Source organism: Magnolia sinica, chromosome 2 (assembly GCF_029962835.1).
Source record: "Magnolia sinica isolate HGM2019 chromosome 2, MsV1, whole genome shotgun sequence".
In the NCBI taxonomy this organism is placed as follows: Eukaryota; Viridiplantae; Streptophyta; class Magnoliopsida; order Magnoliales; family Magnoliaceae; genus Magnolia; species Magnolia sinica.
In genome coordinates, this window is record NC_080574.1 from 121,113,108 (window position 1) to 121,126,153 (window position 13,046).

Below are 13,046 nucleotides of genomic sequence, written 5' to 3' on the forward strand. Positions count from 1 at the left end.
GTCTCGGCCCGGGTTTGAACTGTTTCAGGCCGAGCCGTCGGGCATGCTATATTTAAAACTCTGATTTTGCAGGCCCGAGCCCGGCCCATTGATACCTCTTAAGTACCCATGCGAAGTACAAAAGTGCTACCCTTTTTCATGTGCCTGGTTTTGCTAACTAATAAATAAAAATAAAAAAGAAAAAAAGAAAATGAGAGAGACCCTGCAACAATATATTTTAATGGCGAAAAAGCCCTCATCCAAAGGCGGGAATAAGGGCAGACCGGTTTGAAAATGATGTCCCCAACACCCAACAAAAATAAATTAAAAACATATATTTAAAAGCTGAAAAGTGGCCTTGGACTTAGACCCCTCCTCACATGCTCTCTCTCTCTCTCTCTCTCTGTCCTTTTTAAACAAAATCCCCAGGTAAGGAAGAAAAATAATGCATTATTTTATTTTTTTCATCTGCATTTTTAGTTTCTACTGACATTCTACAGGAATTTTATACTTTTTTCTTTATTTATTTTTTCTAATCAGTATCTTACTTGTTTTGTTTGCTGAGGTTATTTGTTTTGCTTTTGAATTTTTCTATTATTATTTTTTTTCTTTCTTGGGTTTTTGGAATGATGGGTTTTGCTTTGATGGGTCCTTCTCTTTTGGCATTTTGGTAATGGGTTTTGAGTTTTATGCTGTATTTTTCTATTTTTGTTTGTTGATTCTTCTTTCTTGGGTTTTGGGGGGATTGGATTTTTGTTGATGGGTGTTTGTCGTTTTTGGATTTTGAGAAATGGGTTTTTGTTATTTTCCAGTTTTATGGGGTTTGGTTTGAGGGTTTTGTGTTAGGTGTTTGAATACAAATCAATGTGATATAAAAAAAAAAAATTTTCTGAATTTTTTATTGCTTTTCTTTTACCTTTTTGGTTTTTAAAAAGGTTGCATTTTGTTGAAGTTTGGATGGTTTTGGGGTGGATTTGAAGCAAAGTAGATAGGGAGAACAATGAGTCCCTTTTTTACACAGTTCTGAGGTTTTGGAGGATAGGCAGTGTATTTTTTGAGGAAATAACAGATTCAGAGAGATGGGTTTTCTTTAATTCTATTTATTTATTTTTCATTGTTCTCTGTTTCGAGATCAGCGGTTGCAATGTTGCTTGCTTTTGTGTGGGGTTCTTTGGTGATCTTTGGTGGAATGGGGGGTAATGTGTTTGTGCAGATGAAATTGGAGTGAAGGCATTGGGCATTTGGATTGTGAGATGGACCGTCGGAGTTGGCTGTGGAGGCGGAAGTCCTCGGAGAAAAGCCCAGGGGAGACTGAGAGCTCGGGGTCAGTGTCTTCTCATTCGGAGAGATTTTCGGACGATCAGGTCAGATCTCTCTCCGTATTTGAAATCAAGCCTTTACTTTTTGTAGCTAGTGTTGGTTTTTTGCTGTTGTCAAGAAGATGATTTCTTTCCCAGGCATTGTCATAGTTATATTCCACACCCACCCCCCCCACTTCCTACAGTGGAGATGATCTAGAGATGGGATTTATATTCCATTTTCTGTTGAAAATAGAAGGAAAAATAAGAAAGCATTGGATATAGAATGTGTTCAAATGCAATGCTATAATCAACCACAGGTATCAGAAAACAGTGGTCCCTATTTCTGTCCATTTTAATCCATTCGATCCATTTTGGTGAGAAATGAGAATGTACCTGGCACAATTATTTTTTTCGCTAGTAGTTGCTGATGCAATGAGGGGCATTTTAGTTAAAAAAAGAGACAAGGTTTTTGTATCTTCTTAATTTTTTTTCATGTGTCTTTCCCAAAACGAATCATAAAAATGGCGGGGATGCCCAGAAGTTCCACTCCTGTAGGAGAGTTTGAGAAATCCATCGAAGGAGGATTAAATGCATTGCCTTCTGAGAAGAGCATATCTTGACTAGATTTTGAAACCACTCTATATGCAGTAAGCATCCATGAGATGAAAACTAACAATCTTACAAAGCATCTGCAAGAACCCATGTTGCCATGGAGAGCAGCAACTAGTGATTCCCAAGGGAACAAACCCTTTCTTTAATATTTGAGTCAAATAATTTCATTTCATCTTTGCAAAAGAATGCTTACAGCTACTTATAGGTAGAGTCTGTGGAGACAACATCTTTAAACGACATGGTTTTGAAGATGGGTTGGGGATGCTCTACTCACCCCAATCATTCTAGACAAGTGGGTTTTAAGGGCCTGTTTGGCTGCACCCTCTGAATGGGCATTTGGGGCCTGAACATCGTTTTGATCCAAGTGGCAGTTGATGTTTTACTTTTGGATGCACTTTGCTCAAACCAGTCTCATTCTTGCTTGACAAAATAGGCGACTCAAAATGGTGTACCCCTTCTGAGGAATTGCATCTAAACAGGTCCTTGCGTAGGAGGCTGGAACTCATTTTTTAGGAAGCATGAATAGGGAATGAAAGTGACTTTGTTTTTCTAAGAAGTGGAAAACCTGGTGGGAAATGTGGGAAAAAAATGTGGCGCCAGGCAAAGGAACATGGTGCAGACGAGGTTCTATAAATCATATCTCCATTTTGCTAATGATCTCAAATGGGTACTATTTCATTAATCAATCCACAAATCCACTAAATAGCTGAAGAAAATCCCCAAATTCACCAAATTGAATAATAGGACAAAAAAAAACCTACTTAGAAAAAAACATGTGTCTAGTTTTCAAGAGAACTTCAACAGCTGTAGTACAGGAATTTCAAGCACAAATAATAATAGAACCTAGTAAGAAGGGCCCCATGCAACCTTTTGCATGGACCTAGGGAATAGAAACCTGTATTTAGTCTCAGTCCTTGATGATGAACTAATGCAATCCTTTTAGTACTAGGCTAAGCCCAGCAGCAAGCCTCAAAGAGGAGCTATAGACGAATCAATTCTGCATCTTCCTTTGTTAGCTGATGATTGGAACCATGTGTTCTCCTAATAAAAATTGTTATTCCACCTTTTGAAGATTAACACAATCTTGGTGTATCTGTGGAGTATCTCCCAGATTACATTCCATTAGATCCTAGGTTATCTCATAATATCTGATAAGATACGTTCTCTTGTGCATGTGTGTATATATGGGTTGTTGTTTATCAATGAATAATATACACATACAGTTCTTCACCATGTGGCCCCTAATCTTCTCTAACAATCTATAACAGCATTCCTATTCTTCTTTCATAGAACTAGTCAAAGTATCAGGGGAAATGTTGTACAGTTGAAATATGTGTATTTTATGCTAGTTGAGACCCTCTTCAGTAGATTTGGGCATAGAAAGTTCCTTCTTAGGACACAAAGTGATTGTAACACCATAATTAACAAAAAAGGGTATGTGTTTGTTTGTATCTTGTTAACCATATCTTTCACGACAGTATGGTTGCCAACAGAATGAGGCATGCATCGGATCGTGCTTGCTTCATCCTTTTATCTCTTTCCAATAGTGAAAGTAACTAAACACCCATTTTAAACCATTGAATAATGATGGTGCATGTGGTAATTCAACTTTAAATTATCAACTATCTTCCGATAAACAATATCGTCATTATTCCCATATCTAGTTATCAACTTCTCAATGCTCACGTAGTCCATGAGGTGGCACAACATGACCAGTTGTTCTCTTCAATTGGGTTAGGCATTGTTGTTTTCAATCTTCTTTTCGTATACCTCTTCATCTTCTTGGAGTTTCAGTGTTGAAATTCTGCCTTCATAAATTTGTTCGGAGTCGTCATCTTTGTAATGGAGTCCTTCTTAGACCAATGCCTTGTTGATGCATGTGACAATAGTACACCCTATATCCAGGTTGTTGACCTTCAAAATTGACAATTGGGAGTTCGGGATGGCTCCAAAGTCCAAGCATATAATAAACACAATGGCCCTAGGTCAAGACAGTTTATCTAGGCACTCTTGTGGTTGCCTAGGCTACTGGATTTAGACTTATTGCCTATGCATTAGCTGCCTAGGCTTTCATTTGTTTAGATGATCAAACCAAGGTTTTAGGTGTTTGCTTAGATTATTGACTGGTCAGCTAGGTTCTTAATTCAATTTTGGTTAATTTGGATGAATTTGATTTATTTAATGGGTCTTAGGTGGAGATTTTTCTGGTCTCGAGAGGTTAATACTGTTTCAAATAATTAGTTTGCTGAAATTATGTATTAATTACGATTACTTTCTACTATTCTTAGTTGGCAAAATTGAATTTCTGACTGTTGCCATTATCTTCTGTCACATTTTCTCAGATCTTATGTCTTGGGATTGATCATATCAAATTTCCATTTGTTTTGCTGGCGTACACATTTTTTCTCTTATACTTATCAATTCAATGTCTCTATCCAATAATTTGGTTCGAATATTACATTTATTGTTTCAAGGAATTAACGTGCTGAAAACTACTGCAAAGATTAATATATCCATTATTCTGATCTTACCAAACTGAATTTCCAAGGCAGTCATCTGCTCTTACACATTATTCTTGGGTATTATTTTTTCAGCTCAATTGATTTGGTTTCTTTTAGATCATACTATTGCAGATTATAACCATTATGTTTTACTGTTAGTGAAAAGGTTTTTGAGATCCATTTTTCACTTACACTGAATTTAATCATATTATCTGGTTTTAAATCTCCTTTTACTTCGACTTCAGTCACACACCTTATATACGTCATTAGATATTTCTTGCCTATTCCATCTCTCTTTCTAGTTTTCATTATCTAAAGTTGATTGCAACATGCAATTTTCTCAGCTACTTTATTTTCTTGTGATATATCTGCTAAGAACTTATTTTGGATTTTGATGATCGTATGTTGATTTTAATCAACTTATCATGCAAGTTCACGTGCTAACAACTGTTTAATATAATCTGCCTAAGATCTGTTTGTGATGAACTTGAATTTCTCTTTGGATATAGTTACTTGGTTTGTGAAGTTATATTAAAATAAGCTTCTAATTCTATATCCTCTGTTGTAGTTTTAGATGGTAGTATTGATCTTACTTTTTTGTATATCTTGAACCCATTTACTTCTATGTTTTCACTCACTGATGATGTTTGTCAATGAATTACTTTCAAGTTCCTGTCTTATTTTCACTCATGGATTGGTGAAGACAGAGATGCTCAGCTTGACTGAATAGCTAAATCCCCTAAGATCCCTGCTATGTTTGTCGCATTCCGTCAACACATCAGGTTTTTGGTTTTGTATGAGTGGGCGCATGATTCATAGAAGCAGAGCATTTGTTTGATGGGCCTCACCGTGAATGGACCATGCCCTAGGAATCTCCCCTACATGACAATCCTAACCTTTTCCTTATCTAGTCAGTCGGGTAGATAAAATAAAAAGCAAGTCCACATTCAACTGAGAAGTCGCTAGATTGATCTTTGAGATCTTCTAATTTGGGATGCATTTGGGGCATGGTTGATCGATGATGGTTTGCATCAGGCCAGCTGCTTGGCTCATTGATCCATGGGCTCCACTTGTACAAACTTGAAACATGAGCATCCAGTGCATATCCTTGGATCAACGATTCTTTCCTCATTATGTACTACATGGTCATTGAAAGAACATTGTTTTTGGAATTCTAAAGTTCTTGATCCATTGGGAATGCAAACTGAGGTGCTTTAAACCTGGAAAAATTTTAGTTGCTGGTGAAACGCTCATGTCTGAGTACCCATTTTAATTGCTGGTGAAACACCACCAACGCTGCATGTACCCATTTTCCATTAGGGATCATTTGGATGCCTGTAAATGGTTTAAAGTGGTAAATTATTTACAGGTGTAAATCATTAACAGCCTGTCCTGTTTTGGCTGTAAACTGTAAATGATTGTCTGTGTTTGGATAGCCTGCAAATTGTTTAATTCCTGTAAATGGAGAGCCTGTAAATGAAATCACAGCTTTTTGCTTTTTGCCTGTAAATCACATGGGGCCGAAAGCTGTAAATGATTTACAGGCATTTTCCGCATCCAAACACCAACTTTAAATCATTTACAGTTAGCCCCATTTACAGGCATCGAAACGACCCCTTAGGGAATCAAAACAGCACAGAAATATTGTACTTTTTCAATTCCCAAATGGAAGTGGATGCATGCAAAATCAATATGGTGGGTGTAAGTAGTGGCTCCCTAATGAAAAACTGTATTCTTGTTTGAATTTCACTTCCTACATGCATAAGACACAGAAAACCATATCTACATAATTTGAAATACTTTGAAACTATACGAGTGGCGCTTAATTACAAGGATACATGCATTTAATTTTTTTCCCAAATAGGTGTGCTGATGCATGTCCAACATGTGACCACGCATTTTGAACGGGACATTTTTCAAGAGAAAGTAGCGTCTTTAGTGCATAGGAGCTAACAGTGATGTTTTCACTTTCCAAAGTGATATGTGTTATGCTTGGAATGCTCTCTTCTATGAGCCTTTCACTATTTTATTCATAGCTAGTAAACTGGGAAAAGGTCAATCTGACTCTATCAGATTTTGCCAGGACCAGGCAAAAACTTGATTTGATCAAGAGTACTTGGTTAGACTCACCAAAACTTGACAAAAATTGCCAAGACCCAACCATGGTTTTAGATATCTGATATGATACAGCTGTCTCGTAATCATATCACCCCACTGATATGGGTGATACCAACATTTGAAACTATGGAATTGACAATATTCTATTTTAAAATATCAAATATATCTAGAGTCTTGGTATTCAAGATTTCATTCAATTTTGAGGTGGGTAGACTTTCTGGGTCTTTAAACCATGCTCATAGTCCTGGCTTCATGGTAAGGCAAGAATTTGAATGATGCCTAAGCAGGTAATAACAGCCAGAAACCTCAAGATATCTGTTTTTGGATATGCCATTGGTTTGATTTCTTAAGCTGTGAATGTATTTGGAACAGCAATCTCTCAGGAATTGTTTGTCGTTGAGCAGGAGGCATCACGTGCATCTCCAAATCATACTCGATCACCGGAGGTTTCATCGAACCATGTAGGAAATGAAGTGCACGACAACATGAAGAATTTGACTGAGAAGCTATCAGCTGCTCTTTCGAACATTAGTGCCAAAGAGGATTTGGTGAAGCAGCATGCCAAAGTTGCTGAAGAAGCTGTTTCAGGTATCAATGCCCCTTTCGTCCATCAGTCCTTTTACCCATTCTCTCTTTCTCTCTTTCTTTTCTTCTTCTTCTTTTTTCCCTTTTTTGGTGAGAATCAGCAGATTATTTTTTTTGGAAAGAAAACAATTACACATGGGGGTGCAGCTGAACCCTACTGTCTCAATCCGAAATTTTAGTCTCATTGGGTTGGGTTCAGGTTGGTTGGGCTCAGTCTGGAAATCCTCAATCGGGTTGTGGCCTCAGGCAATCTGACCCACCCCTAACAAGATCTCTGTTACATATATAGCATAAACTTATTATATTTAATGTATAGTACAAGATTCATAATTACTACTGTCAATAAAGTTAACTATCCGACTATTGTGAGCCCGGCCCGACCCAACCAACCGGACTAAAGTTTAGGATATAGTACATCAGGTTGGGCTCAGTTTGGGGAGCTCCAGCGAGGTCTCGGGTTGTGTTGGTCCATGGGTTGAACTAGCTTGAGGTCTGTTTGGGCTTGGGTTGACCCTCAACCTGGCCCAACCCACCCATGTTGCACCCATAATTACACCAGGAAATATTTTCCTAACCACAAAGAAGGCTGTTACCCATCTCCTGGCCAAGTTATTGGCATTGCCACCATTTCCCTCTCTTTTAACATGGATGAATGAAATGTTTAGCCTAGAGGCAGTGTCTTGAATCTCACTGTAAACTACCCCTGATTTTCCAAGGATGGAAACATGGGCTGGCTGCTTTTTGTATTTTATATGGCACACTTTGTTTCAAGAAGGTCACTGCCATCCTATTTTTATTTTTGGGGCTAGAGTATGGTTTCCGTTTGTGACAACTACTGTCAACGTGGAATACATGTACCTGCTAATTCTGACTGTACAAATGGGACCACATTTTCAGTGAAGTGTATCCCTGAAATCAAAATGACTGGATCGCATACCGATCTGAGCTGTGAAATTGGTGGCTGTTATATGTGTCCAAACTAAATGGCCAACATCAGATGTTTAAGCTCCTCCAATCTGTGTAATTTTTGGGTTATGCTCCATCTGCAGTGGGGCTGACAATTGGGATGGTTGGAGGTTGGTGCAAATGCATATCGCATGTAGGGTGAGAGAGTCACCCCTACTAGAACAAGGTGGAAAACACACGCTGCAGTGTAGTTCTTCAGTTTTTTCTTTTCAAATGTTGTTGTTTGCAATCCCTTCAATTGCTTAAGGTCCGTTTTGGATAGGAGTAATTGGAGGTAAATGGTATTTGAGGTGTGTTTGGATAGAAGTAAATGCATATAAATGAAATGGGAGTAAACGTGCATGTAAATGAAATCCTCTCCGAGGGATGATTTGGAAGTAAATGGGGTGAAATGCCTTTTTGAGCTCCCTTGGAGAGTCACACGTGTAAACAAAGGTGCTGCTATACACATGTCCGCCGTACACGTGTCACACTAATGATACTTCAAAACAAAGTAAATATTGGCTGCACCACTAAAATCACACCAAAAGAATGATCCAAACTGTCTAAAGGATAACCATCTAAATGGACAGTTAAAAAACATTGGCAAGTTTGTGGCTTACTTGAGATTCGAAATTTCCTCATTTTTTGCTATAGTATATATTTTCAATGGGCTTATTACAATCCTTCTAGTAAATATGGCATATGTACATTAAGTTGGGATATCTAAGCTGATTTGAGATATCACATATATTCATGTGAATATATTGAAAAATTCAAATGCATTCCAATTCCTCTCATTTACTCCCATCCAAACAGAATATTTTGATTTCAAATGCATTTCATTTAATCTCATCCAAACACAACTTTGTAAGCCATTTACTCCCAATTCATTTACTTCCACTTACAAGCTCCCAAATGAGTTAAGAGTAACTTCCTTTTTGGCATCAAGCCAACATTCGCTTGCTCAAGTTGTTTTGGACATATTGAAGCAGTTTTAAGAAATACATTGGCATTTGCTCAAAAGAGGTAGCATACAATGCTTGGGCTCGAGTTTGTACAGTATACTTTGGTCTGCAGTTTGTTCTAGTTTGACCCAAGGCTACTGAAAGCTGCTGTTTTTATGGGTCCCACAATGGATGCTCCATGCATCTAAATCTCCTAGATGCAAAAAAAAAATCCTAACCCTTCAATTGGTGGCCTCTGGGTGGCAAATGTGTGGTTATGAAAGAAAACACAGCAATGCTCCAGATTCGACCAAAACAAAGCCAAATATTTGATGGCTTGGATCTTCCAATATAGGGAACTTTTGGTGGATAGGCCATTCATTGTGAGGCCAATCATATCCATTGAACCCTGGACCCCACTTGTACAAACTTAAAACCTTGGAGTACTGCCTGAGCGTTGTATAATTCATTAAAAGGGTGTCATGGTTTTGCAGCAGTGATGTCATTTGCTTGCTTTACTTGATCATCCAATCTGTGAGCAGCAAGATTGATCGGTTTTCAATATTTGCTTAGTCACTGTTTTAAGTTGCCTTTTGGATTCGCTATCATGTCAAATTGCAACAACTTCAATAAAGTGGAAATGGAAAACTTGTAGTTTACCGCATTATTCGGAGCGAGGCCCTTGTTACTTGCAAGATTCACCTGAAAGGAATGTAATTGCAACCTGATGGCTACTTTCTCAATATGTACCGTCGGGGTTAATTACAATGATCTTTCTACTGTATTGAACAAAGGGTGAATTTTCAAGTACGGCTAAACTGCGTTGTGGCTGGATATGTTTTGAGGTTGCCCCTGATTTAGGAGGTGGTGATTTGGGCGGTGCGGAAAGCAGAAACCGTATGGAATGGAATATTGGTTTTCTGCCTTTTCCATCGAAAATCGATGTTGCGACATGAAACAAGCAGGTTGTTTGTGTCACATGGAAATCATTTCCACCCACCTGCATTCTCAAGATGCCGGAATGACCCCAACTGTCACAATTCATTAGATAGTGCATCCAAATGCAGCCTTAACAATTGGAAGCATTTTTTCCTTCAGTCCAAGATATTAGATGTGGATTTTACATTGTTTCTTGGATATTTTCTGAGTAAGCTGTGATGTGTCTACTTGTCATTTATTGTTGTTGTTGTTGTTGTTGTTGTTGTTCTTCCTTTTATTTTTATATATTGGTTTTCTACATCTTCAAATATCTTTCTCCCATAAGAAATTTTGTATATTTCAGATAATCGTACGCTTATAAAAGAATAACTTTTTTCCCCTTCTTCCTTTGCAATTGAAATTGCTAGGCTGGGAAAAGGCAGAAAATGAAGTGGTGGCTTTGAAGCAGCAGCTTGAAGCTGCAGCACAAAAGAACTCAGCCCTTGAAGATCGAGTGGGTCACCTTGATGGCGCCCTCAAGGAATGTGTGAGGCAGCTCCGACAGGCAAGGGAGGAGCAAGAACAGAAGATCCATGATGCAATCATAAAGAAGACCCGTGAATGGGAATCTGCCAAGTTCGAGCTTGAGAGCAAGCTCACTGAGCTCCAAACCCAGCTAGAAACATCGAAAGCAGAAGCCAGCGCTGCATCAGTAGATCATGAGCTCCGGCCGAAGCTTGAAGCTGCACAGAAAGAGAACTCAGCTCTCAGGCACGAGCTCCTCACTCAGGCAGAGGAGCTCGAGGTCCAGACTCTGGAGAGGGAGCTGAGTACCCAAGTGGCAGAAACGGCTAGCAAGCAGCATCTGGAGAGTATAAAGAAGGTGGCTAAGCTTGAAGCCGAGTGTCGTAGACTACGAGCTGTGGCCCGGAAGGCATCCCCAGCCAACGATCACAAGCTTGTCACTGCATCCTCAATTTATGTGGAATCGCTCACGGACAGCCAATCTGATAGTGGGGAACGAATGCTTACAATCGAGTCAGATATTCGCAAGATGGGCAGCATGGAGTCAAATGAGTGCGAGCCGAGCTGCTCAGACTCATGGGCATCGGCTCTAATTGCTGAACTCGATCAGTTCAAGAACGACAAGGCTGTCAGTAGGAGCCTCACGTCTGCTTCCATAAACATCGACCTCATGGATGACTTCCTTGAGATGGAGAGACTGGTGGCATTGCCCGAGACAGATAATCGTAGCCGTGGATCAGATGTTGGGCCTGTTCTGGACCAACCCAATAGCCGGATCGGCTCATTGAGGGACGAGCTTGAAGCCATGGTTCAGAAGACTACAGAATTGGAAGAGAAACTACAGAGGATGGAAGACGAGAAGGTGGAATTAGAGATGGCTTTCACTGAAAGTCAAGGTCAGCTTGAGACGTCAAGGAGTCAACTGTTGCTAACTGAGCAGAAGCTGGCAGAGCTGGAAAGGCTGCTGGTTTCAGCTAATGAGTTGAGGCAAGCTGCCGAAGTAGAAGTGGATGCTGTGAATGCAAAGAGAAAGGCAACAGAGTCGCAGCTTGAAGCTTTGGATGCAGAGGTCCAGACACTGCGTGTCAAGGTTGGTTCATTGGAGGTAGAGGTCAAAGAAGAACGGGCATTGTCGGCGGAAATTGCAGTAAAGTGCCAGAATTTGGAGGATGAGCTATCAAGGAAGAAACGTGAAGTCGAGCTTCGGCGGGCCGCCAGCTTGAACGATGAGCTAAAGATAAAACAGGTCTGTGGTTGCTTTATTGTTTTATATTTGATCATCAGTTTCTGCATGCATTCCAAGTAAATTTGAATCAGCATTGCTGTGAATTGCTTTGTTGAATTTTCTTGTTCTTCGGTTTTTTGACACAGTTGAAAATGGAGGTCTCACAAGACACTTGCTCGAAAGAACTTGCTTCTCTCTCTCTCTCTCTCTCTCTCTCTCTCTCTCGGCAATGGTAGAGGTGGAACCCACTTTTGGTGATTTAAGCATTGTCCCCATCATGGGGTGGGCCATACCCCAATATATCCCCTGTCAAATGATCATAGCCATCTGATTGGTAGTGTGCTAATCGACTGGAAAAATAAGAGCCAACCGTCCAGATCTAAACAATGTAAAGATCTGGGCGTGGGGCAGGTTGCCTCCCGTCCATGATTGCCACCGTACAAATGGTTTGGATCATCAAAAGGTGGGCCCTACATGTTCACTTAGTTGGGGCGAGAGAATCTACAGAACACTGCATGTCATTAACAAATGCATCATCATACATGCATTTGGGTAGTGCATTTATGAATACATATGGGAGGTTTAGTTCCACCAAAACAAGTTTATATCTTGAGAATGTGGTGGGCCTCACCATCTCAATGTGATCTGACTGGTCATGAAGCGTTCATACGTAGTCTAGTTGGTGTGCTGTAAACAGTCTAATTTCCTTTGATTGTGTAAGTTTTATTTTGAGCAATCAATCTCATTTCTCTGCAGGAGAGGGAGCTCGCTGTAGCTGCCGGCAAGCTCGCAGAGTGCCAACAGACAATCGCCTCTCTCGGGCGGCAGTTGAAATCGCTGGCAACCTTAGAGGACTTCTTGCTTGATCCTGACATGCCAGAGCTCAATGGTGGATCACCCGTTCCTAGAGGCATCGAGCAAAAGAAATCACGCTCTAATGATACGTACGTTTCCAAAAATGAAGCTGAGTCATCGAAAACCAATGATGGTGCCGGTGCTTCTCCGAATGGTATAGATACGGATTCAACACCATCGTCATCCTCATCCTCTTCAGCTAATCATGGCCCGGAGAAAAGTAGAAAATCATTTGGTAAACTCTTCTCTCGTAGTAAGAACGGTACTAGTCATATAGAAATTCAGTGAAAAGGAGAAATGAAAATCTTTGGTTTTCATTTCTTTTTCTTTTTTTTTTTTTTTTTTTTCTTTTTTTAAATGTGGTAAAAAGAGGGGCGGAAAAACATATGGTATCAGCTGAGTTGCTGATTGATTGGTGGTTAGAGGGTGATTTGTTTTGAGGTGATCTTTGGATTGGTCGGCAGATAGAAAATGAAGATTGGAAAGAAAGTTTGAATATTGAAACTCCACTTGGGTCTAATCTTAGATTATGTTT

General features: G+C 39.6%; 1 protein-coding gene across 1 annotated transcript; it reads left to right on the forward strand.

Annotated features, from left to right (window-relative positions):
• Positions 1-434: 434 nt before the first annotated feature.
• LOC131237498 (filament-like plant protein) lies at positions 435-13,046 on the forward strand. Its single transcript, XM_058235305.1, has 4 exons — positions 435-1,343; positions 6,916-7,099; positions 10,335-11,677; positions 12,413-13,046. Exons 1-4 carry the CDS (start codon positions 1,233-1,235, stop codon positions 12,797-12,799), a joined length of 2,025 nt encoding a protein of 674 aa, XP_058091288.1. The 5' UTR covers positions 435-1,232; the 3' UTR covers positions 12,800-13,046.

Excerpts from the sequence above, each read along its gene's own strand:
- LOC131237498 (XM_058235305.1), top strand. The coding sequence starts at position 1,233 with ATGGACCGTCGGAGTTGGCTGTGGAGGCGGAAGTCCTCGGAGAAAAGC. Across the intron at positions 1,344-6,915 it reads AGAGATTTTCGGACGATCAG|GAGGCATCACGTGCATCTCC; the intron begins GTCAGATCTCTC and ends GTCGTTGAGCAG. Across the intron at positions 7,100-10,334 it reads TGCTGAAGAAGCTGTTTCAG|GCTGGGAAAAGGCAGAAAAT; the intron begins GTATCAATGCCC and ends TGAAATTGCTAG.